We start from the raw sequence: 27,293 nt of genomic DNA, 5'->3' as shown, positions 1-27,293 counted from the left end.
CATAAATACATGGTTAAAAATGCAATTAATTGAAATACGTATTTACATACATGGCGGCATGAGTATTATACATTTGAAAGAGTGTCTATTTGATGTATTTCACATGTATTTCCAATTTATTACAAGTGGAGCAAGTGGTGGAAAATAATGTTGAAAAGTCAAAAATAGTGACTGCCTCAAGCAAGAAGCAGCTGTCGGTAAAATAATCATAACTTGAGCTGCAGACATTGGATCGAGGTGATTCAAGTTGGGTTGGAAATATAAGTCACGTTTCTACAACTTTCATGTTTTGGAAGAAGTCAAATTCGTATCACAAAATATCCAAAATTACCGTGAAAAGTCCAGCTTGTTACCTACCGGATACAGCTTTATCTGTGAAGCAGCACTTATTGTTTTTGTCATATCTGGAGTTATATAGATCCAATGAACCTGATATTTGAACCAATGGAAAGCTAACACAAGTGGAAATAATTTATCTGTTGATCATAAGTCCAAATTAGCTGCACAATGTATCTGAAAATTGGCATCAAGTTGCATGTTCCAGCTGTCTTGAAGCTGGACAGAAACAAGTTGCATTGCCTACTTGAATTTTGGATGTTCCTTTGCCTATAAAAGGGGACCTTGGCCACGATTTTGAAGCATCAATTCTCTCCACCATATTCTAGTTTCCTTCATTTTCTTTGTAACATTTCACTATGTATTTCTAAATATTTAGCTAGAGCTAAGGGTGAAACTTTGATGAATGTTTAGTATTGTCTTTGATCTTTCATTTTGTTCTTCAATGTTCATCTTCTTACTTGGTTGAAGTTTGTGTTCTACAAATGGTTTTGGTTTGTTAAAGACTTTGATTTATTGTTGACAATTTTGGCACAATAAATGTTTAGATAATCTCTACATACCAACAACTTATTTTGACATATTCTCTCAAACAATTATCAAGATCTATCTTTTAGTATATTTGTGGTTAATGTTTTATCTTCCATATGAGATCACTCCTTAGTTGATTTTCATATGAGTTAAATTAAAGATCAAGAGCAATTTCTACTCATTTATCCGAAGTGAATCCCCGACGCTCTAGTGTTCGTCTCAACCGTATTTCCATCAACCGTTTATTACTCATAGAATAGTTTATTTCCTTCTAATTCCCTGTGGTTCGACCTCGGACTTACGAGATTTACTACTTACGACAACCTGCACTTGGGTTTGCAACCTTAAAGTTGTAGCAATAATACTTCTATTTGTGTGAGACTCTAGAAAAGACCAAAGAAAGCTATTTTTCGAATCATCGTGTTACTACAATTATTAAAGGTTAATAAATATTTAGTATGAAGATGGTGTTATTTGAAAATATTGACATAAAGATATCGATATTGAAAATATTAACATACAAGACATGAATCGCTTGATACAAGAATTGAAATCAGGAGAGTAATTTTATTCTTTTTTTCGATCAAATTTTCTCTCATTGGGTTCTCTTGACAAGGTTTTAATGAAGAAATATTTTATTGCTTAAAATTACTTTTATTCTTTTTTTCATTTGTTGATATTTTTGTCCAGTTGAATTTTTGCCAAACAATATTTCAACAAGATAGTTATTACTCAAATAATCATCAAAGGGAGAGTACTTTAAAATTATAAAATAACTATTGATAGTTACAAAGTACTCTTATCATTATGTATAGATAAATTTTATCTAGTCTAAAAAGTTTATTTCATTTCAGTAACAACTATCATTTTCAACCCTATAAATATGATCGCCGATTCCCAATAAAATTCTTGATTAATTTAGGAATAATTGCAGTAAAAATTTCAAACGTTTGAAACATTAGCAAACTTTCTCCAAATCTTTAATTTGTTAGAACCATCACCCCAAATGTTTCGAAACATTGCGGCAAAAGCCCTTCTGGATGGTTTCCATCCATTTTTCCGTTTATTGACCAAAAATTTAACTTTGGCCTTTTTTTAATATTTTAAAACGGGGCAAAGAAGAAATTTTTCATTTATCACATTAAGTAATTAAATTAAAAAATAAAAAACACACACGCATACAACCCCGCCTTCTTCCTCTCACCACTCGCCCACCCCCACCTCGAACTCAAACCCAAAATTTACAACAACCACCATCACAAAACTAACAAACCACCCAAAATCAGCAAATCCTCCAATGTAATAGTTAGTCTCATAACACCATCTTTTTGCAAGCCCAAAAATAAAATCACTATCATCAATAGATAAAACAGACGGTTTAATAAAATGGGCTTTTCTCGAAGTTGGTATACCTCCAGTGGGTGAAACCATTAACTCATGTCTTTGCGCCACAATGGTACCTTGAACTGATGCTGTCATGATTAAGACTCACAAAGCTGTATCCTAGAAATATAATAATAAAAGTTAAATCTTTGTAGAAATAGCTATTGTCAAATGATAAGGCTATATTCTAGGTAAAGATATAACTCTTTATTGAGGTTGAGGTGGAGGTGGAGGTGGAGGTGGCGCTGGTCAGTGTGGATTTTGGGTTTGAATTTGGGGTAGGGATGGGTGAGGGGTGAGAGGAAGAAGACGAGGTTGTATGTGTGTTTTATTTTTTATTTTAATTATTTAATGTGATAAATGAAAAGTTACTTCTTTACCCTTTTTTAAAATATTATAATTATGGTCAAAATTAAATTTTTGTCGACTGGCGGAAGAATTGATGGAAACCATCTAGAAGGGCTTCCAACGCAATATTTTGAAAGGTGTGGGATGATAGTTGGAATAAATAAAAGATTTGAGAAAAGTCTGTTAATGTTTTAAAGGTTTGAGGCTTTTGTTGCAATTATACCATTAATTTATAGGGCTGCGGGACAACTGTCTATCGCATCCTTACGGTGGTGGAAAAGTTGGTTGTTGAGGTGTTTCTTTCTTCTTTCTCACCACCTCCTCCTTTTCCGGTCGCTTTCTGAAACCTTACAAATTCATCAATCTCGATGCCCTTTTCACGTTTGCCCATTCGAGAAGAAGAATTTAGGATTTCTGAGCATATAAATCTTGTCCTTAGTTGCATCAGAATCTGTTGAAACAAGTAACTAACACTGGTGGGTTTTTTTATGAATAACACGAAGTCGGGTCGGATTTGAATGATGTTTCCGGCACCGGATCTGGTTCATTATGTATGCATTGCCAGGGACACCACTGTGTTGGCTGAGTTCAATTCGAAGGATGAGAAACTTGGATCGATCGCCGTAAAATGTTTGGAGAAAAAGCCGCCGTTTCATTCCACCTTCTCCCACACAGTCCGCTTCCAAACCTATGCTTTCTTGATCGATGACCCGTTTGTTTATTTCGCGATTTTTGATGAAAAACTGGAGAAATTTGAGGGATTGGGCTTCCTCAGGAGCGTAAAAAAAGCTTTCGATAAGATTTTCCAGGTTGATCTGGGGAAGAAGAAGTTGGAACGGCTGAGTTCTCATTGTTTTCAGGGGGAATTCAATCCGGTTTTCCATCGGTTACTGGGTCAGGGACCGGGGACGGAACCTGAACCGGAGGTTCGAAGAGGGGAAAGATTGGATCAAAGTGGCAGTTTTTATTCCGGGTCAGGCTATCTGGGTATGCGGAAAGAGGATTCATCGATGAATTTGAAAAAGAAAATGAATAGATTGTTTGGGGATTTTAAGATTGGCAGTGGGTGCATGAAGGGAAAAGGAGATGTCGAGAAGAAAGTTGACATTGGGGGTGAAGACGATGATAGGGGTGGGATTTTATTGAGCAGGGAGTTTTCAGTGGCAATGCATAAGAATGGGATGTACTCTGGTGAATTGATGGGAAACCACAACCATCACAAGGCCAAGAAAGTTTGGAAAAAGCAAGTGTGGATTGTGTTATCACTTGATTTGTTTGTTTGCACAGTCTTGTTCATCGTCTGGTTGTGCGTTTGCCGCGGTTTCAAATGCATTGATAGTTGAGTTGATTCAGGAAATGATGCAAACTCCTTTTTTTTCAGCTATTTGTGCTGTTCTGCAATGGCAGTTTGCTTTGGCTTCTGATGGTAATGTTGATTCAGTGTAACAATAAAGTGTGTATATTTCATGGGAAAAGTTCATAAACGAGTTTATTTCTCTTGTTTACTTATTGAGTCGTTTTTCAATTGTGTATACATGCACATATTATATGCCTCGTATGCCAAATTGTTTCTTCTATAGAGGATTCACTGATATAATGGATTCAAATTTAATGCTTAGACATTTGAATGGAAGTGCTTCTTTCTTATGGTTATGGTGTTTTAACTCTTTATACTTGGTGGTGGCATAACTTCTTGAAGTAATTTTTCCGTATACAGTTGTTTTCACGAATTTTACTTTACTCTGGAAAGATTGTGTAACATGGATGCCCTGCCCTATTGGGTCTTTGTCACATCTAAGAGATGATGAGGAGATTCCCTATTGCATTGACTGAATTTTCTCGAGGCGTTTTCTCAGCCCTTTTACTTTCCCTGAAAAAGAAGGGGCGCCTTAGATGACCATCTCTCAAAAGTCTTGACCATATGCATGTACCTTTGATGTGGTAAAGCTCGTGGGCCTCTTAATAGTGTTCGGGATGAAAATTGGAGTCTCATGTTTCTTCTAAATATGCATTGGTAAAACCTGAAAGAAATGCCTTCCATTGTAGCTTTACAAAATCTTGTGGTATGGTAAGATAGGGACTTTGGAATGGTATGCTGACTTTATAAGGAAATATGAAAATCCGTACAACCAACAAACACTATTACATCCTTCTCTGATGGATACATAGTTTCTGTTAGGAGTATATTTGTTTATAAAATGAATCAGAAATATTAGAAAAGAACTTTGATGACTTGATTAATTTTAACATGATGCTGCATTTTGCCTTAAGATTTTGCTCCGCAAGTTTCAGTGTAATTCTCACAGAATTCTCTTTAAACACTGTGACATGCATTGCAACTCCATCCATTATCGTATTGTAATATCTGGAGAGTAGAAGACTTATGGGTTGTTTGATAAGGTGGGCTGTGCAAAGAAAAAAATAAATCTAGTTTTGTATTATTCATACTATGTTAGCGGATTTCTTTTTCCTCCTATTGTTGGTCAAATTCATTTTTAAGTATTATGGTCTACAGACTTCATTAGAGAAAATTTGCTCATCTATGTTTGCATATATGACAAACTTAATTAGTACCAGAGTCTGTCCATGATAAGATTAAAGCATCTTCATCTACTTGAAATGGTTAAAAAAACAAGTGTAGAGTGCAAGTGTATTTATGTGGATATGAAATTTTTGTGATACATAATCTGAGATTAAAAGTTGAATGAGTTTTTCCTTAACACATTCATAGAGAAATCTTTGATCAAAGATGGAACAAGACTCCTTTTGCATTTATCATAAGTGCTTCTAGGTTTGAACCTCATTGGAAATATATAAATAAGAGAAACAACTGTAAATGGAAAGGATTAAGAAAAAGGGTTTTCAATGGGAACGTGCTATATGTATACTTTACTTGACATCTTTTTTAACATTGTGCCACATGTCGTTTTATGAGTGGATAGTTTTTAAATGCAACACACTTTCCCTCAAATTGCAATTTGAAAATGGAGTGTCAACAATCATGTCAACCAAATAATGTACAAATGGCTTAATCCTTTTCCATGAGATGAGAAATAAATGTGCAAGTCCCATATGAAATTCAAGCACTGTGTTCGTGGGTGAGAGGGTTATTGTATTTCTTCTTAATTCCTTTATTGCCATAACACAACTCTGAATATTGCAAAAAACTTATCTTGATTAATCTTTGCATGATGCTACATTGTGCCTCACAAAATTTCCTTCGCTAATTTGTTGTATTCATATAGAATTCCATTGCATTCAAATCTATTGCCATGTTCCTGCTTCGAGATGCTTAGTGAGTAAATCATAAATGGCTTGGTAAAATTTACGAGGTGCTTTGCTCTTTCGTTAGGGTGAGTCAATTGCTGTATTTTATGTTCTTGGACTTTCTCAACCTTTTCTAGTAAGCATTTTTCTTTATTTGTTGCTTTCATATTGACACTATGTTATCGGTGTTTCCTTTTGTGTGCTTGCCAGTTTGTATATTTGGAGCATCTGCAAAATTCACAAAACAGATTAACATTTCCGACTTTCTAATTCAACAGCAAAATAATGTGGATAAGGAAGTTAGCTAATACATAATACATTTTTGGGAAGGAGATAAAGACTTTCTTTCATCTGTATCATAGAGAAATCTTTGATTAAATGAAGAACGAGATGACTTTTGGATCTATCAAACACTTTCCTCGGTTTGAGCATGCAGAAAATAAACAAAAGATTAGGTCAAGCAAAAGAGGCTTGCATGGACCTTCTCTTCTTGTAATTGGCCTTGAAGCAAGCTTGCCTCAGTTTCTTGGTTCTTTCAGTCAGTTCCATTTCTGGGAGCTGCTCTAGCTTTCTTTTATGTTCCTCCAGCATTTCAATCTCATTGGTCAAGCCCAGTTCCTGCAATCAATATTTATATGGAAACAGAGTAAGATTTATCGAAAATATAAGCAGAAACATAAACCTAGGACTTGCTCCAATAACATAAAAGCCCAAGAATGTCGTGTTTCTAGCATCTGTATCACTGTGATGACTTACCTTAACATTGTCGATAAGGCACTTTATGCTCTTAATCTTTCTATGAGGCCATCGCATGATGTTTAGTTCTCTGCATCGTTTCTTTAAGACAGTCAATCCGACATTCAATTCCTTAGCAGCTTCAGATATTGGAACACCAAAGTATTTTTGAATTTCGTCCAATTCCAGTGCACAAGATTTGTATCTTCTAACTCTTGTAATCCCCTTGTTTCTGTCTGGAACTGATAATTCTCTACCATAAACCACATTCATGGCTTCACTCAGAACATTGTCACGTCGAGGATCGCCCAAAGCTGTGTTCAAAGGCTTGGCTTCAACGTCTATTTCATTGTAAAGAGATTGTAGGTTCAATGAATCCCACAAATCAAAGTCACCGGAAATTTCTTCAAAGTCTATCAGTTCATAGCTGGAAGGATTGCTTTTTTGATAAGGTAGTAAATATTTATCACACTCAAATAAACTAGGTACACTATTGTTTAAGCCATCTCCAAATACAGACTGTTTTTCCCAAGATCTACAAAATTAAGAAAACAAAATGAGTTCATGCGCAATGGTAAGTTCGACTCAACAGGATTGAGGGCCCTTTTGGGTTTTTGCTTTCGATTCATGTAGAAGAACTTTTGAAGGAAATTAATTTAATTTTTGTCTGGATTCAGAAGTGCTTTTAGAGGAAGCCATATTGGAAAAACTTTCAAAGTTTTCTAACTAGAAGTAGCACTTTCATAAAATTAGTCAAACGGGTCTAAAAGTAGCTTTCCGGTCTTAAAAGTTCCTTTCGATTTTTCAAAAGCAATGCCAAACGGACCCTAAGAATGACTGAAAGAGAGACTCGAACAAATCTGCCTAGTTTTGTCTACATTCCAAGAAATCAAATGTAAAATATAACACAACTAAATTACCCCCGAGGCTGCTGTTCTTCCAAGTATAAGAAATCTTCCAACTCAAAAACACCAAGTTCACTATAATCCATTGCAGATGGAGAGAACATAAATGTATAAATTGGAAAGAAACAGAAGGGAAATAGTGTATAAATTGATGAGAAATTAGATTGAATTTCGTGCACACGATTATGGAAGTTACATATGAACATAATTATGAGTGCATGCATGTATTAAATGACAAACAAGGGACTGAATCATTCGTTGTTCTTGGTTTAATGTTAATGACGTATGTATTTATTTTGGTACAGTAATGTTCCAATTTATTGTGTTCATATTTCGTATTTCTCATCCTTCTTGCAAGTCCCAAAAGATGGCTAGGCTGGCATGAGATGAATAAATCGTAATTTCAGCTGGGTTTGAATATCTTGGTAAAGAAAGAGAGACACACCAAATATCCAAGGCTCGAGTTCAATGAAGCTGTCACGAACAAACGTGTCAAGTAGGTTGTGTCTAGCTATCTAAATTTAGAGATTTCGAAATTTTTGTTTGGTCGCCATTCGATTTTTTCAAATTTGTTAAATGGCACTTCTTATAAAAGGAAAAAAATATATATATATATATATTTGAGTCGGGTTGATCGAATAATTTGATCTTATTTTTAAGGTGATTTGTTTGGTGTTTATTATAGGCTTACGACGTATTGCCTCGATTTCTTTATTTGAAGTGTCTTTTACAACTTTTTTCTATGGTTCTTTGTGTTTACTATATCATAATATATTGCAAACAAAAGACACTTTTTCCTATATAAAATGCATAGATCAAAAAAAACATTTCTTAGGTAATTTTCCGAGTTTTATTTTTGTCAATTTTCTCTCGCAAGTGAACATATTGTTATAAGAAATAAAATGATGAATAGAATATAATTTCTCATGAGGAATGATCATTGATTGTATTTCAATTAAGATTGACTTCTACAAAACACACACAACAAAAAATAAGGTTTTAAGTTTGATTTCCTAATTAAGAAATAAACTATGTAAATTAATACTAATGGAGAAGGCAAGTATTAAGTATAAAATCAATTTGGAAAATATTTAGGAATCAATTGTTAGTCGTAGCTAAAAATCTATTCAAGAAGCATGATCAAGAATCAAGACAAGAAGAATTTGACATAAACACCGTCAAGTAAATATGAGAACAGGAAATAATTCTCTTCAATTATAATTTCATGAGTTTGAACGTCTTAATGCTTAAAATTTCTTGACTTAATTCTCCCAAAATATGGGTTTTTATGTATTTTTACTTGGTATTTAAGATGTGTTTTTCTTCTTTTCCTTGTCACATTTTCTTGATCTAAGTTTTGTCTTTATATAAGCATAGAAGTCACTTCAAATTAAGTCGTGCCATGAGAAGTATTCACAATATCCTTGAAGCCTCGCTCGACCTGTAGTCATATTTGAGGGGAGAACCCCTTCAAGCGTGCAGCCTCGCACATATCTTTTCTTCAAATTTGGATATCAAGCCATGCTTTCAAATTTCATGCAAGTTCCTTAACTTTTGATTTTGACAATTTCAGTCTTTCAAGTTTCAATCATGTCCAAATTGGTCCCTCGTCTTTCAAACTTGCTCATTAGTCCTCCAACTTTTATTTCCTTCAGGCTTGGTCCTCTAATTTTCAGAATGTTCACTTTTGGTCCCCAAAATCTCCAGATGTAGAATATGACAACAACACAAAGATGAGAAAAGGGTTATAACTAAAATATTGATTTTGAAACATAGATTGTTAATTCAATTTTTTTAACAATAAAGTTAAGTGTGTTGTTGTCCTTTTTAGTGAACTTTCACCGTACGAAACCTTGGTTCATTTATTATACAAGTCATGACAAATGATCAAAATCTTTATAAATAATGTTGACACGGGCACAATCATTCTTTTGTAGTAACTTCTTATTTGATGCATTAACTTATTATTCGAGATAATAGAATTACAGAAAATTAATATCTCACATGACAAACTAACACAGATGATTAATTAATACAGATACCCACTATAAATAGCAGTATTCTTAAAGATATCAATTTGAAATCACTCATCTAGGAACTTCGTTTTGTAATGTTTCTTGATGCATTGGTTCCTAAGGCAAATACATTGACGAGGCCGTGCCAATAAATGATTTGGTTTTTATGGCATTAATACGAGAAGCCGTCACTTCTGGAATTTGGACCGACGCAGCATACTTTCTCACAATTATTGCTATTCATCGGACGTATTGGAATGCGGCATACGCGTGAGTATATATATATATTGCTAATTATTACTAATTAATTAAGCCCCCTTTTTTTCCATTATTTTTCCATTAAAATGAAAAATATGATCGTTATCCATCACATCATATCATCATATTTGATTTTATATCTCTTATATAGGACCCATAACGACTATATTTTTCATTCTCATTTTTACATTAATGTGTATCAAACGGGGCCTAAATTTCAAATTCTTAACATATATACAAATAAGCACAACTTATGCCCCTATTGATGGCCATTATTTATTCAAAACAATGTTTTGAACAGTGAATTTTTGGAGAATACGTGATTAAAAAGTAGGAAAAAATTTTGAATTTATTTACAGAATATTTTATTGTGTGAATGTGCCATTAAAAATGAGTTTGTCGAATAAAGAGCTAGGAAATAATGATAGTCAAACAAGGACATAAAAAATCCAACCTATAAATACATTAGCTTTGTGAACACGTGACAAGGAATGTTTAGGGTGCTTTCGGTTTGCGTTTTCTGTTTTTTATTTTCAGTCTTAAATTCATTTTCTGCTTTTTGTTTTGAAATATTATTTTAAGATTACAGAAAATGTGTTTGTTTGTCATTCTAAAAAAGTGTTTCTAAAATAAATACAAAATAAAAAAAAAATAGAAAGCCCGTTTAGCTTAAAAATTATAAAAATAATTTTATGACATTTTGGAGGAGTTTGTGAAAAAAGAAAGAGAGAGATTGGTAGATGTGTATTTGTATTTGGAGGCAGATTTTGTGTGATTCTATTAATTTGAAAAATCTTTAAATTCATATTTCTTGTTTTGAGTTTTGTGCGGTAAAATTTTCCTTATTTTTGAAAATAATATACCAAACACGTTTTGAGTGTTTTAAAAAATTGAAACCTGAAAATGATCTTAAAACGGCAAACCAAAAGCACTCTTAATTATTCATAGAACGGGTTTCATATAACTTTTGCTTTTGCTTGTTGCAAAAGAAATTCTTGAATAAGTTTTTAAGGATAAAATCAAATATTGAATAAAAATAAAAGTATAGACCAATTTATAAAACTTTGAATTACTCATCTTAATAAAGTTGATCTTTTAATACAAAACATGTTTCTGTTTTTATATAGAAGTGATTTGGAAAGAAGGTGTGTGAGGGTGAAGAGGTTGTAATGGAGTAGTCAATTTTTTCGATGGAGAAGGAGGTGGGGGTAGGGTAGGGCAAGATGGCGTGGTGTGGTGGCTGATAGTATTACTACAACAAAATTTAATAACTACACCACACATTATGTCTATGTTTAGTGGCAGGGGCGGACCTGGGTGGGGCGGGGGGATTATAGGGGCAATTGACCCTCTAGATTTTGGGGGGGAAAAAAATTTGCTTAGTTTTTTTTTTTCTTAGCTTTTTTTTATTAGAAGATACCCTATAAATTTTATTTTTGACCCCCTAACCCAAGTCGTCTGGATCCGCCCCTGTTTAGTGGGAATTAAAATCAAATCTTTAGTATATTTTGATAGAAATGAATGAAATGTGTCATTAAAAAGTTACGAAACTCATAAAATATGTGGTTAAAATAAATAATTAACGTTGACTTAGATTAAAATTTAAATATAAATTAATACCAAACATAGGCTATAATCACACCACAATTAAAATATATTTTTATTAGATACACCACGACAAATTTACGATTCTCAATCCAATAGAAACTCTAAATGAAAAAATAAAAATTAAGTACACTATGTGATATACTTATCACCCCAGTATTACTACACATTTTCTTATTTAAAAAAAAAAAAAGGACGAATGCTTAGAAAATCATTCATATATATATATTTATTTATTTATTTATTTTACAAATTGGAGAGAAATTCACTTCACCCATTTGGAGAAGAAGATGGGGGGAGAGAGTTTTTTCCCTTTTTTTTTATTTTTTTTTAATTCCTATTTTAATGTTTTATTACAGAAAACGTCATTTTCACTAATTTGAAACGTAAAAACATTTTGCACACTATAGGCAAAATGTAGACACGTTTTGTGCTATTAAACTTTTTAATAATTATTTGAACTTACTTACACTTTTTAAAATCTTTAAAAGTAAAATTATAATTTATTCTTTATTTTATTTTATTTAAATGGAAGGGTATGTTGATCATTGTACATTAAAAAATGGTGAAAATGACATTTCTTACAATGAAACGTTGAAATATGGACAAAAATGTCAAAAAATGAAAAGTATGAACATTTTGCACAATAACATTGAAAGATAAGGACCTTTTGTGCTAATTACCCAATTTCTTTTATACATGTAAGATAAAATTATCACGAAAAATATAACCATTCTTGTATATTAACTTAAGTTACTTCCAAGACTTTTCATCCAATCTTACGGTCCATCAAGAAGCAAGTTAATTGCTCGCTCTTGGCCTGCAATTTGATTTATGAGTCAAATTCATGACATCTCGAACAACTTTCAACTCAAATCAAATAATTCGCAATTAACAAACAACAAAGTCTCTAAATTGAACTAAGTACTCCGATTTCTATGAAATATCTACAAATTAAAACATCAATATAAACCAATAGTTCTCAAAATATTAAGAAAATGTTGGTTCTACACTCATATTAACCTTAACTTGATTTTCTAATTTGAATTAACTTGAATGTTAATCACACGGTCATCCTAAGGACATCACCCACCTCATTTATTCTGACCCCACCCCTCGAAAAAATATCGAGGATAACTAGACATAGATGGCTCTCAAGCCCTTTGATATAGTCCGATTATCTTTGAACATTCAAGTGTATCTGTGTATAACCCAAAACTAGATAGAACATGAAGAGAGTATTTCACAACAATTGCATGAAACAAAAGATGACGAATTGGGAAAACTGGTTATAAACACTCTTCAACTGTTTAAGCCAAGTATTCAAAATACCTACTTTCTACCCTTACAAGTACAAAGAAAGGAGTTAAAATTAATTGCACATAATATTCAAAATACTTAAAAATAAACAATCCCCAACATACTTATATTGCAAGTTGATAACATCAAAACGCTTCATGAAAACAGACATCATGTCAAAGATAACATCAAAACACTTAATAAAAAACTACACATTCGTCCCTAAAAGCAAATTACTTGGGAATACCTCCTGGGCTGTCAAAGATAGATAGCACTGAAGTTCACATCATCAAAGATGATTCCTTTGACACGGGCAGTAGCATTTGATGCTTATGGGGCAGAGGATACCAGGAGTTAATTCGACAAGTATATGTACAAAACTGGAATTTTCAGGTCCAGCTAAATATTTGCTTGCTGATGGAGATCGCCTTGATCAATTGTTATATATATACCTGAAGTGGAGACGCACATTTCGCAAGCTGTTCAGTTACACTTCAAGCTGTTTATTCTCATCATTGAGATTGAACAAGCAACTTTTATGAGTTCCATTCCTGTCACAAAAAATTGATAAAGCAAAAAAGAGAAGTGAGACGCGCACGCGCACACATATATAAACCAATGAATTTGACAAATAATCACAACCCTTAAGCTAATCCACAGGTGTAGATCTATTAATACCTTTATTGGGGTGTGTTTGGATGCAGTTATGGGGATTTAAATGATCTAGACCGTCATTTATATATATATGTGTGTGTGTGTGTGTGTGTGTGTGTAAGCATTTATTATGTCCACGGTCTGAACAAAGGTTATGGCAAGGTGGTTACAAGCCTACAACCAAGATGGTAGAATTTTCGTCAAATTGTTTTTCTAATGTAATTTTCTTAAAATGAATGTAAAAACGTTTTTTTGACTAAAATCACAATAATTCCCAAAAGTCAATAAGGCATCTCCTTTTAAGGACAAAGTAAAACAGGCAAGATTTTATTGATTAACTAAGAACATGAAGAATATCAAGAAAATTAAGCATGCTATAAACTATCAAAAGATGCATGATTTGAACTGCCAAGTACCTCAATGTTCATTATCAAAAATGCTGAATACTGGCTGCTTACTCTTGCCATAAAACTTTTCATCATTGTTCGTGACATCAAAACAGCCAAGGATCTAGGATTCGCTCCATTGCAAGAAAACAAGAAATATCCAACTCAATAAGCCACTGTTGTCAATACCTAACCATTTTCTTGTGTTTTTTTCTCAAAATGGATAATCTTCTTTGCAATGGACGTTTCTCGTTATTCATACCCATTTTGTCCATGGAACATACAATTTTCTTGAGGGTTTCCATGACCTCCTCACCCTCGTGGCCAAAAGCTTTCTCCTGAATTCTCAGAACCCTCTTGAGCAGCTCCAACAACTCACTGTCGTCCTTCCCTGATCGTGACCGAATAGAGACCAAACAGTCAAGAGCCTCTCCTGTTTCACAAATTCACGAAACAAAAGCGTGAAAACAATATGGACAAGGAATGCACAGAAACATAGTTTATATAAGAAACTAAGCCACTATATAATGACTCTGAGTTAACTGAATTAGATCTCAAGGAAACTGCTGAAAGTGCGTTGAATGTACCAACCTCTAGTCAAATTTCTGATGGATCACAAGGTCAAACTTTCAAAAGAATTCACATGATAAAATCATCTCTCAATGTCGCATATAGGAGGTATGAGCGTGTTTGGCTAAGCTTAAAAAGAAGCAAGAGTTACTTTTTAAGCTTCTTTCTTGCCAAACATAATTTACAAGTTGCTTTTTATACTAACAAAACTTTTCTAGAAAGTAGGTCACTTTCTAGAAAAGTAACATTTAAGCTTAGCAAACATGATATGTAATCCAGCATACAGCAACCAACTGCACAACAAGAAAATTACCAGTCGGTAGAGATTCTCTTCCAAATGCCTTCTCACGGATGCGTAGAACATCGAGAGCAAGTTTTTCAGCTTCTTCATCTCGATTTAGATTGTACAGAGTGATGGCAAGATGTAACATCGGGAATGTGAGGGACTGATCATCGGGGGGCACAGTCTTCATCATAATTTGCAAACTTATGCTCAGCAAGCGCTCAGCTTCTACAAAATTCTTGTAGCGTGAATAGGAAGTTGCAAGATTTACAAGAAGTGGTACTGAGCTGGGATGTTCTTTTCCTTTATACTTCTCATTTATTAACAAGCATTTCTCCAGAATGGCTCGGCCTTCTTCTCCTCTGTGTTTTATCAAAAATAGAATTAAAAGGACTAGGTTTCCTAAAAATAAAATAAATAAAATAAACAAAATTAAAGAAGACTGTAATACTGTGCAACCAACTCCAGCTGTTGCCTACTTTTTAACCACATCACAAAAAATACTATCACAAAACACATTTTTTACCAAATATAAATAAATAAATTTAACCACATCTCAAAAAATACTATCACAAAACACATTTTTTTAGACAAAAAAAAAATAATAATAATAATAATAAAATAAAAATAAATAAAATGGTGGATGGCTCAAACACAATCTTAATGTATACTAATTCAACAACCAATATCATACTCTTAATAGCCTCTACATCTTGACATAACGAACTTAACTGCTCACTCTAAATGGTTTTAAGACATCTTCCTACAATTTATACACTTAAAAAACTCAGTGCACAAAATGCTCAGGGAAATCTATTAAAAAATTATAATGAGGAGACAATGAGAGATACCCAACAGTTGGGATATTTCATACCTTCCAGTTGCATGAAGTAATTCAGCCAAGTCTACTCTCATCTGTTCCATTGCAATGTCATCCAATTCCATGTATTTTGAATCCTCAAGGATTTGAAGGGCCTTCTTGTATAGATCAATGGCTTCATTCACATCTCCTACAGAAGGCCGCACAAGAACAAAACACGTTAATGTAGAAGACTTTAGGTGGACATTATTTTGAAGGAGGCCAAGATGATGACGCTAAGATTTCACGTATGAAACTTCTTGTAGCCTACACTATTCTACAATAGCTTGGGTGCTTTATAGTTTTTAATGGATCTCTCTTTTGGCTTGTCCAAAGGGGAAAACATTAAAGAATAAAGAAGCAAATAAATAGGGCGTTCATCATACATCTTTTTTCTCCTTTTCTTTCAGGTATCAAAAATGAATTCCTATGCCACAATTCAATGAATTGAACCTAAATTTGCCACTTCCTCTTCTATTTACATCATTATGCATAGTGAAACCCTCATCTGACATGGTAACTCCAAAGTTATCCTCCAAAAAGAACAAAAACAGGAAAAATTGATATTATTCATGTCAGATAGGAGACAATTTTTATTTTCATGCTCCCAGATCAGTGCAAAATACCAACAAAATACGCAACTAACCTATAATCGTCACATGAAAATTTGAATTGAGAGAAATGTGTGTGTGTGTGTGTGTGTGTAAAGAATGTAACATAGAAATTCACCTTTTGCACATTTCACCTGTGCCAAGGAGCACATAGCCAATCCAACTCTTCCATCTTTTTCTCCATATGTATTCACATAAATTAGGATTCTGGATAATGCAGGCAAAAGGTAAGAATGTAAAAGGTAATGATCAGCAAGCAAAGAATCCATAATAACCAAATACTATACAAGATAAAAAGTATTAACCTATTGAAAGGGCTTTCAGCATCCGGTGCTCGTCCTTCCTTCACTAAAAGATTGCCCAGTGCCAATAATGGCACTGCCAATTCCTCATTTTCCCCACCCCTACTAGATTCTAATAGCGTAATCACACGCTGGTATGTTTCCATTGCCTCACTAGCTCTTCCCATAGAACCAAGCACTTTAGCCATCCCCAGCAACAGCATGGTAAGAAATGAGCTGTTGTTTCCTACATGACAGTAGAAAACATAGATTTGATATGGTGGCTGTTTTAAACAAATTGGTTAAGAGAATTTATATGAACGGTTATTTGATAGAATTTATATGAATGGTTATTTGATTAGCCATCTAACCAAAATACTGAAACCTGTTCATTGTATCCAGAAAACCCAAAACTGGATGACAAAATGGAAGAATATCCTAAATCCTATTTAAAAGTAAGCGCCACCCTCACCCTCAACAAACACAAACAATAAAACAACCATGACAGAAGAAGAAACCGCCATTAATTAGTAGAATTGACGTGAATAAAATATCAAAGTTGAACCTACCATATGTTCTTTCCATAATTTGAAGGGATCTCTGGTAGAAACCAATGGACAGCTCAAACTTTTCCAGCTTGTCATACATACTTCCCATATGCATGAGTATCGAATCCAGAAGAGGTTCCTGATCCTTCAACCTATTTACAATCTTGTTCAACTGGATTCACATTTAATAGATCCTCAGGACAAATATTGTCAAAAAGAACAAAACTAAAGAAAGTATTATAATCCAGAATAAGATGGCAAGGTTGCTTAAAAAGAATTCCATCACAGAACAAAGGGAAGCTGAGATAACCATCAAAATTTTATTTAAAAATAAAAAATCTCATCGTCAGTTTACACAAATCTCCAAGTTGCATGAACAGATATGTTTTCTATCAAAAATAAATAAAAGATAGATTAGTTGAATATGAAGAAGCTCACTTTGTCAATTAAAATCCAGATGAAACTTCTCTCTCTCTCTCTCTCTCTCTCTCTCATTTTTTTGAGTAATCACATTCAAGGAAATATGTTTATGGATTAAACCTGGCTTCATATAATTGAAAATTTTATATAAAGAATGCAGAAATATTGTACCTAGATATGTTGCAAGATATATTACCACGTCTAATATTGACCCAACAGTCTGCAAGTCTCCAATAACCATGTACCCCAAGGCTATTACATCAAGAATAGCAGCTTCTTCTATGCCTGTAGCACCTGAAGCCATTTGTTCTTTAACAGCTTCATAATTCGCCTCAAGTAAATCAACTGCATCATTTTCCTTTCCCAATTGAATCATAGTTCTTACTTCATTAAACAACTCCTGCAGTTGGCTTTCAAGATCATTCATGCTGTTTTGGAAGTTCATTGAGTTCTCATTCAAATATCTAGACCTGTTAATGAAGCAAATTATAGTTAAATTAAGGCATGGAATCTACAATATAGCCCCTATTTGGCCCCCATTAAATTCTATTTTTCTCTCTCCTATATTCAATCACACAATCTTCCATAAAATAATATTATACATAAATCGAAAACTTTTCCTTCTTTTTCAACCACCCATTTTTCAAAAAAAATACTATTCCACCCATTTTCATTTCTAAAAAATGGGGTCCAATTGGGGCATAATAAACTTTTAGAGTGATGTCTTCATCTCAAATGCAATGATTTGGTTCATATAAAATGTTTCACCTAGCACAGGCCAAAAAAAAAAAAAAAAAAATTGTTCTCTTGTCATCATTTGGTGTGTGGTTTGTTTAATGAAACTTCTCAAAACAAATTACTACAAAACAAAAAAAAATTTCAGTAAATTATAGGCTAGATGGTTGTTCGATGAGTGGTACTGGCTGTTTGTTTGATGAGTGGTACTGACTGTGGGCAGTCCATTATTGTTGTAAAACCTGCTACTTTACGTGATGATGAGGAAGGTCAATGATGGTAACATAACCTTATATGGCCGAATGTGGGAGTACGTGGCAGTGTTAGAGACAGTATAAATGGGCATTGATGGTGAGAATAGTGTTGCTTGGGACATCACATGCATGTTATCATTCCATGTTTTCGCATGAAAGATAACTTTCTAAATATTTATTTAAATCAAATATTATTTCAAGGACAGAAATGAAGGATGCTTAACTTACTTACACCAAATAATTCATATACATTGTAAGAATTTATGTACGAACACAAATTGCTCGTATAGAAATAATGAAACGAACGATTATGGTAGGCTCATTCGAGGAATCCTTGACCTCCAAATTGACTTTCCGAGGAACTTACCTCGAAAAGCATAGAAATGCCAAATAATTTCTTCTCTCTTTAAAAAGAAATAGAAGATACCTAAAAGCGCTTCCTAATTTCTAGATAATAGTCACAAATCCATTTAACACCTATAATGCCTAAACAATGACTCAACAACTATGTTGATTAAATCCAACTAAATCCATAGATAAAATAAAATTCTAGCTAAATAAACAATAGCTAAAATACATTTTCTAAAAATAAAGTAAAAACTGAATTCATAAGTGATAAAACAATGTATAATAAGCCCCTGTTTGATCCCCATTACATTAAATTCTATTACATTTCATTTTTCTCTCTCCTATTTTCAACCACACAATCTTCTATAAAATAATATTATACGTAAATCGAAAACTTTTCATTCTTTTTCAACCACTCATTTTTCAAAAAAAACACTATTCCCCTCATTAATTTTCCTACGTAATGGGAATCAAACAGGGGCTTAATGTATAAGCAAAATCAATCAGAGACCTGAACCCATTTGCCTGGTTTTCACCATCAATTTCTAGTGAGTTAGCAGTTGCTAAGGTTCTCGAATCACAACAACCAGAAAATAGTCCACCAGGCACCATTTTGAGCTTTAAATTGCATTTTTGCCATGTAATACTCGTACGAGCACGGAAACGCACAACTCCTTTCCGTAACTGGGGGAGGTACAAGTGATTTTTTGGATGCACTAGATTCATCCTGAAAAATATTCAACAACAATGACAAATACCAAAAGTGAGAAACAACTCTGGAATATCATGAAAGAAAAATTCAGGTTATGCAACATCAGTTTTACGGTTCCATAAATAAATTAAAAGGATAAATTGAAACCCAAAAGAACCAAGGATTGAGCAACAAGCAGTAGTCTGTAGACCGATATAGAACAAGAAATTTACTTCAAAATTATTATACAACTACCAAAATAGAAAGTTGCTTCATCTGCATATAAATAGGGGAGAGGGAGAGGGAGAGGGAGAGGGAGAGAGTATGACCTGAGAGTGACGGCGATTGAGAGAGTATAGAGAGACGCAGCCATTTGTGGAAGTTTTTGCGAAAGTACTGGACGAATATAACTGCGATTATGCTGAGCGGTGGAGCTGAGATAAGAATGTACAGGCGGACTTTTAATGGGCTCATTTTGTTAGTCTACTTCAGCCCATATTGTTTATAAATGATCTTGACGAGAATTCAATGGACTAGGTGTCAACGAGCCGAGTTCACAAGAAGAAACTCAAGGTTCTGGCTCGACTCAAGTAAAATGGTCCGAACTTTTTTGCCAGCTCGAGTCAAGATGAGTTTTTGCTCAGCCAAAAAATCTAAGCGGTGGACTTTTAATGGGCTCATTTTGTTGATCTACTTCAGCCCATATTGTTTATAAATGATATTGACGAGAATTCATTGGACTACGGTGTCAACGAGCCGAGTCCACAAGAAGAAACTCAAGATTCTGGCTCGATTCAAGTAAAATGGTCCGAACTTTTTTGCGAGCTCAAGCCGAAATGAGTTTTTGCTCGGCAAAAATATCTAGACTTGGTCCGAGCTTTCGACTTGGACTTTATCGAGCTGAGGTAGTCAGGCTTGATTTTATTTTATTTTTTCTTTATTTTTTGAAGCCGTGCTACAAATGCTACCTAACAACACGTTACTTTTATAAGGCAGCATGTTGCTACCTTTAACCTGTTTTATGGTAAGCAGCAGCACGGGGCCGGCTTGTGCTCAACCCAGCACCCCAAAATGAGGCTAGACCCGAGTCTCCAGTCAGGCCGATTCGGGGTTTTTTTGGACCGAGCCACAGGTGATCCAAACCGACGAGTCCCATTGCTATTCCTAAATATAAGGTCATCTTCACTGTCATATAAATCAATGATCAACTTCAATAAAATTTAATGTCAATATTCTAATGTCATATATGACATGTAATTATCACTATGATCATCAAGTTGTCCAATAAATAAAGTTGAATTGTTGTAAATACTAATTATTAAATGATTATCGTATTACTCTCGATGTAATTATTATGAATCATTATGACCATTGTACCCCCTATAACCATAATTTTGGAGACTTTAATTCTTAATAAAATACATAAAAATTTATTGACGCTCTCTTTTCATCCCTCGCACTTACTTTATAACACAAGCATGTTCTTATTCGCTGGAACTTAAAATGGTGATAAATAACATTATTCATCAAGAAAAGCATGTCGTAACATAAAATTTATCAAATAAAAAAAAAATTAAGTAGAGTATTTTATTTTAGTTTTGGTATTATTCCATTCATACCAATAGTTTCTTTAAGTTGACTGTCCAAATTATAGAATCAAAAAATTATGGATATTATTGCACGTGGAAATGTGAATTTGAGTCCATATTTTAGTTTTGAATATTGCTATTCACCCGTTGATAATCAACAGCTAATGTGTCATGAATTCGGTGTTACATTCTTCAATGAACTAAAATACATTCTAATTTCATAGAAAAATGTGGAAATTTTCTCTAAGTTTCGTGCTTAGAAATAGCATTACTCTTAAATTTTCTTTACAAACAAAAAATGTGGTTGTGGATGTGAGAAGAAAATGGGTACAAAGAAATTTTGCCACCTATCTTATTGGAAAATATAAAAAGAAGCATTACAGCCTTTTGTTATTTGAATACGCACTAAACCCTAAGAAGTAAATGTTAAGCATTATATTGAGGGCTGATCTTTTTAGATCTGTGGTTTGTAAACCTTCTACTGATATTCTATTGCTGGTTTCTAGTGGATTAGAGCGTTAACCACTTTGGTGGAAGCTCAACGTGGTGACGTAGCCCTTTTTGGGTGAACATTTGGGCCTACGGGCGAAAAATCCCTGTGCTCTTTTATATGTCTGTGCTTTTTCTTGGATTATTGGGACTGTTAATACCAACAGTGGTATCAGAGCGTCATCAATTTGATATACAATCTGATTCTTTGGCTTCTGGTGCTCTTCTTGACTGTCAAAGGCTTAGATCTTTGTCGATCTACACCAGTAAGGGTTCGATTCACTACTTCTGCTGAAAAGTAAAATAGTTTTGGTTTTCACTATTTTACATTGACATATTGAGACCCCTGGGTAACGAGTATCTGAACTCTTTCTTTATTTGGCGTCTGAATTACTGTTTAGTGTGTATATATATATATACACACTCAAGAACCCTTGGTTGAAGCCCTCTTTGATCCACCTTTGTCTAGGGTTATTTTCGAGAACCCAAGAAGCTTAGGAGACAAGATTAACGGTTTCTTCAAGGTTACTTTAATAGCCAAATCTCGTTATGTGTTATCTGTCTCTGTGTGTGTTAATTGCTGTGCACTTGAGTGTGATTTGGTCTGCTGCACATTAATTTATTGTGTTGTGTGTGCACATTTCTAAAATCCTATTTCTGAAGCTTTTGTACTTCGAACTTTTAAACTAATTCAAAGCTGTTGAAAATATATATTTTTTTTTTTTGTTTTCAAAACCAAAAATGACAAATGCAAAAATTGATATAGAAATCTGGAATGGAAAAGGGAATTTTACTTTTTGGAGTCAAAAAATGAAGGCACTTCTGATGCAACATAAATGTGTGAAAGCACTTGATGAGTCTTGGGAAGAAGAAATCATAGAAAGAAAAAGAAATGAACAAATCGATACTGCATGGAGTCTGATTTTCTTACACCTGTCTGATAGTGTCATTAGAGAAGTAGGAAATACTGAGACTGCTAAAGAAATTTGGACAAAACTTGAATCCCTTTATAAAACAAAATCACTTCTCAATAAATGTTAACTTTTTAAACAATTCTTTAGCTTCAAGTTTGCCCACATCTTGATCTTGAAGCAAATCTTGACAGATTTAACAAATTAACTCAAGATCTCACAAATAGTAGTGAAACACTCTCTGGTGAACACCAGGCAGTAGCCTTATTATCTGCCTTACCTGAAAAATACAAAGACTTAAGAAATGCTCTTGAATATAGAAAAACTTCCATTACTGTGGAAGTTATTATTGCTTCTTTAAGAAATAAAGAATTTGAGTTTCAAAGTGAAACTAAATCCTCTGTTGGTTTTGGTTATAATGTCAGAGGAAATAATCAATTCAAAAGAAACAACAATAACTTTTCAAATAAAAATCTTGGAAAACCAAAAGAGTACAATGAAAATTTTCATAAAGGTAAGACCAGATTTAATCATAATAACAATAAGGCTAAAGAAAGAAATGTTACTTTTGTGGAAAGATGGGTCACTTCATAAAAAATTGTATTAAAAGGATTGATGAACTGAAAAACATTAATAAAATTGAAGGTGGAGCTGCCATTGCTTATGAAGAAGCTGCAGGCTCAAATGGACAAGTCTGTGTGGCTAGTCAATCTTTAGTCAAGGATGAATGGATCCTTGATTCAGGATGTACATCTCACATGACACACTATAATGAATATTTTACTGATTTTTCAAAAATTAATGAAAGTCAAGTAATATTGGGAAATGATTTCACTTGTAAAATTTAAGGAATTGGCAAAGTTGATTTAAAACTAGAAAATGGAAATGTACCGACTCTGAACAAGATCAGATATATTCCCAAACTAAAGAGAAATCTGATCTCTTGAGGCATACTTGATGATGAAGGTTTTGATACAACTATAAACAAAGGCATTTTGAAATTACAAAAGAACTTGACAAAGATCACTTGTGTTGAAAAATCTAATAGGATCTATGTTTTAAAAACCTTGCCAATGATAAACCCACCTATTTTAGCAGCAGTTACTCAGTCTGATAAATCTGAAATTTGGCACAAAAGGCTAGGACATGTGAGTGATAAGAATTTATACATTCTTAAGAAACAAGGCCTTCTAGGAAATGAAAAAATTGAAAAGGTATCCTTCTGTGAACACTGCATTTATGGAAAAAAAATAAAACTACCATTTGGTACAGGTGTCCATATATCTAAGTCTATTCTTGAATATCTACGTACTGATCTGTGGGGACCAGCTACTGTGAATACATATTCTGATTTCAAATACTTTTTACTGATTGTTGATGATTTTTCAAAGAAGACTAGGGTTACCCTTTTGAAAAATAAATCAGATACTTTTCAAAACTTCGTAACATGGAAAACCTTAATTGAAAACCAGGTAAACAAAAAGGTTAAAGCTCTTAGAACTGACAATGGTCTTGAATTCAGCAATGAAGAATTTGATAATTTCTGTAATAATAATGGAATTTTAAAGTATAGAACTGTCACCTATACCCCACAACAAAATGGTCTAGCAGAGAGGATGAATAGGACCATGTTAGAAAGAGTTAGGTACATGTTAATTAGTACAGGACTTCCAAAATTGTTCGAGGGGAAGCTGTTAAAACTACATCATATCTGATAAACAAATGCCCACAAAATCCTTGAATTATGACACTCTTGATCATGTGTTGGAGTGGTCACCCTGTTGATTATTCCAAATTGAAAGTTTTTGATTGTGTAGTTTATGTACACCAAAATGAGGGTAAACTCGAACCTAGATCAATTAAAGGCATTTTTTTAGGATATGGTGAGGGTGTAAAAAGTTACAGAATCTGGGTTAAGGATCAGGGAGGTTACAGAGTCATAATCAGCAGAAATGTAATATTTCATGAAATGGACATGCCCCTGTACTAAAGAAAAAGCACCTACAGCCCCTCAAATAAGTGAAAATGATTCATCTTCAATCTGAAATCTCTCCACCCATCTCAGATCTTGAAACTAATGACCAGATTGAGGTGGAGCCTACTAATGAACAGGAAATAGCCCCTGAACCTGAATTTGAACATGAGATTGAACCTGAACTTGTTCCACCAATAAATCCCTTAGAAGACTATCAACTTACTAGAGATAGATGAAGGAGGGAGATAAGACCACCTATGAGATATAATGAATTAGCTTTTGTCATTGCCCTAAACATTCAGAATTTTTTTGACAATGAACATAATTCCTATGAAGAGGCCATTGGGGGAAAAATTTCAAATTCTTGACTTGCAGCTATGAAAGATGAAATGCTTTCACTTGACAAAAATAAGACTTGGGTCTTAGTTAATAAACCAAAAAGGGGAAAGCTTATTGACTGTAAATGGATTTACAAAATCAAAGAAGGTGACTCAAAAGAGGGGAATGTCAGATTTAAGGCCAGACTAGTTGCAAAGGGCTTTAACCAAAGAGAATGAATTGACTATAATGAAATCTTCTCACTTGTAGTCAAATATACTTCTATAAGAATTCTTCTTTGCATTGTTTCATGATTTAATTTTGAACTGGAGCAGTTAGATGTAAAAACTGCTTTCTTATATGGTAATTTAGAAGAAAAAATTTATATGACCCAACCTAAAGGTTTTGAACAAAAGGGAAAGGAAACCTGTGTGTGCCTTTTGCAAAAATCACTCTCTATGGGCTAAAAGCATTTATCAAATTCAAAGTGGATTTGTCCTCGGAAACGTTCCGATGTGATCAATTTTTCGTAGGGGTATTGAATAGTTACAGGTAAACGGAAGAATTTAACTCTTCCAGAATTGATGAAAAGGGGAATATTGATTATCGAACCCATTCGATCAGGCCCCTAGACAGTGGTACATTAGGTTTGATACTTTTATAAAAGGTCTTGACTTTAATAGGAGTGAATATGATCCTTGTTTCTATTATAAAGGTGGTGGAGGTCCAAATTCTTATTATCTTTTGATATATATTGATGATATGTTACTTGCTGAGTGTGATGTAACTGAAATAAACAATATTAAGCAAAAGTTAAAACAAGAGTTTGAAATGAAAGACCTAGGATTAGCTAAAAGTATTTTAGGAATGAAAATTAGGAGAAATAGAAGTGACTACACACTATTTTTCTAACTCAAGAGTCATATATTTCCAAAATTCTATGTAAATTTGTTATGGATAAGGCAAAAGAAGTTACCTCACCACTTGGCAGTTATTTTAAATTCTCTACTGAAAAGAGTCCTAAAACTGAGATAGAAAGAAATAGGCTGGATAAAATCCCTTATGCAAATGCTGTAGGTTCAGTAATGTACATTATGGTTTGCACAAGGCCTAACCTTGCTTTTGCTATAAGTGTATTGAGTAAATATATGAGTAATCCTAGTGAACAACACTGGGAAGGCATGAAATAGCTACTTAGATATCTGAAGGGAACTTCAAACCTAGGACTAATGTTTGGAAAAAGGAAAACTGGGATTAAACTAAAAGGATTTGTAGATTCTGATTTTGCCGGTAATTGTGATAATAGAAAATCAACATCTGACACCTGCATAAGCTGGAAATCACAGCTGCAAAAGATAGTAGCCCTGTCTTCTATAGAGGCTGAATATATTGCAGCCACAAATGCAGTTAAGGAAGGTATTTGGTTGAAAAATCTGTTGGATAAAATTGGCTTTACTGGTAATGATACTTTAATATATTCTGACAACCAGTCTGCTATACATCTTAGTAGAAATCCTATTTTTCATGATAAAACAAAACACATAGATGTCAAATTTCATTTTATAAGAGACATTATAGAAAAAGATATCATAAAAATTGAAAAGATTTTCACTAAGTGTAATCCAATATATACGGGTACAAAAATACTTCATGTACACAAATGTAGGGATTGTTTAAATCTCCTAAATGTTATTTCTAACTGAAATTTCTTTTGCAGGTACATAGAGCATATGATATCAAAGGAGGAGTTAACCTCTAGTCCACAATGAAACACAAAGGTGTCAAGCAAGGTGGAGATTGTTAAGTATAATGCTTAATACCTTCAAGCCCAATGATGAAACCCAACAGTTGAGCCCAAGTTTGTTTGTGACCCAGTTTGCCCCACTTGTGCAGACTCGTGTTTCCTCCAAATGCAACTTTAGTTTGTTTTAACTGGATGGATCAGATGGTGCCAATTAGAGTCGGCTGAACCGTTGAATGCAAAATGACTTTTTATTATACTTAGCCCTAGATTTTTCACTTACCGTCATTCGAGAAACTTCTAGGGTGATCTTCTTCATTTTGCTCTATGTAATTTTCTCTCTCAAAAAACTTCTAGTTTTGGTTATGTAATCTCTGAATCATTAAATGTTCTTGGTGATATCTAGTTCGTGTACTTGGTGTAGAGATTATATCTATTCCTGGTTGAACAGTGAGGTTCGATTACTTGGTGTAATATGTTTGTTCGATATGTGAGGGAAAAATAGGGTCTAAAGGCTGATCTTTTTAGATATGTGGTTTGTAAACCTTGTACTGATATTCTATTGCTGGTTTCTAGTGGATTAGACGTTAACCACTTTGGTGGAAGCTCAACGTAGTGACGTAGCCTTTTTTGGGTGAACATCCAAGTCTACGAACGAAAAATCCTTGTGTTCTTTTCTATTTCTGTGTTTTTTCTTGGATTATTGAGACTGTTAATACCAACAGTAACTCAGTAGTCAGGCTTTGGGTCTGCTCCCCAATGGTCACCAGTTCGAATCCCCTCTGAATCACTGATGTGAGTACCGACTGTAAACTTCAGAATAACGTGAGATTAGTCGAAGTGCGCGTAAATTGGCCCGAACACCCATAGTCATAAAAAAAAATGCATTATACACAGAAAATTGTTAACAATGACAGACTACATAACCAGAAATTAGATGTCAATCAA

The 27,293-nt window shown here is 33.7% G+C and overlaps 3 protein-coding genes across 3 annotated transcripts; 1 reads left to right on the top strand and 2 right to left on the bottom strand.

Moving 5' to 3' along the window:
• The first annotated feature begins 2,847 nt into the window (after positions 1–2,847).
• On the top strand, positions 2,848–4,245 carry LOC111406114 (phytolongin Phyl2.1-like). The gene has a single exon (XM_023035330.1). It carries the CDS (start codon positions 3,117–3,119, stop codon positions 3,939–3,941), a length of 825 nt encoding a protein of 274 aa, XP_022891098.1. The 5' UTR covers positions 2,848–3,116; the 3' UTR covers positions 3,942–4,245.
• A 2,044-nt stretch (positions 4,246–6,289) lies between these two features.
• On the bottom strand, positions 6,290–7,591 carry LOC111406797 (protein RKD3). Its single transcript, XM_023036169.1, has 3 exons — positions 7,521–7,591; positions 6,622–7,135; positions 6,290–6,483 (listed from the first exon to the last, which is right to left on the bottom strand). Exons 1-3 carry the CDS (start codon positions 7,589–7,591, stop codon positions 6,322–6,324), a joined length of 747 nt encoding a protein of 248 aa, XP_022891937.1. The 3' UTR covers positions 6,290–6,321.
• A 5,154-nt stretch (positions 7,592–12,745) lies between these two features.
• On the bottom strand, positions 12,746–19,780 carry LOC111406113 (nephrocystin-3). Its single transcript, XM_023035329.1, has 10 exons — positions 19,652–19,780; positions 19,143–19,358; positions 17,491–17,764; positions 16,896–17,046; positions 16,351–16,573; positions 16,164–16,252; positions 15,450–15,585; positions 14,606–14,937; positions 13,753–14,155; positions 12,746–13,233 (listed from the first exon to the last, which is right to left on the bottom strand). Exons 1-9 carry the CDS (start codon positions 19,693–19,695, stop codon positions 13,905–13,907), a joined length of 1,716 nt encoding a protein of 571 aa, XP_022891097.1. The 5' UTR covers positions 19,696–19,780; the 3' UTR covers positions 12,746–13,233; positions 13,753–13,904.
• Between the last annotated feature and the right edge of the window lie 7,513 nt (positions 19,781–27,293).

Source organism: Olea europaea, chromosome 12, assembly GCF_002742605.1.
Source record: "Olea europaea var. sylvestris chromosome 12, O_europaea_v1, whole genome shotgun sequence".
In the NCBI taxonomy this organism is placed as follows: Eukaryota; Viridiplantae; Streptophyta; class Magnoliopsida; order Lamiales; family Oleaceae; genus Olea; species Olea europaea.
This window is presented reverse-complemented; position numbering and strand designations above follow the sequence as displayed.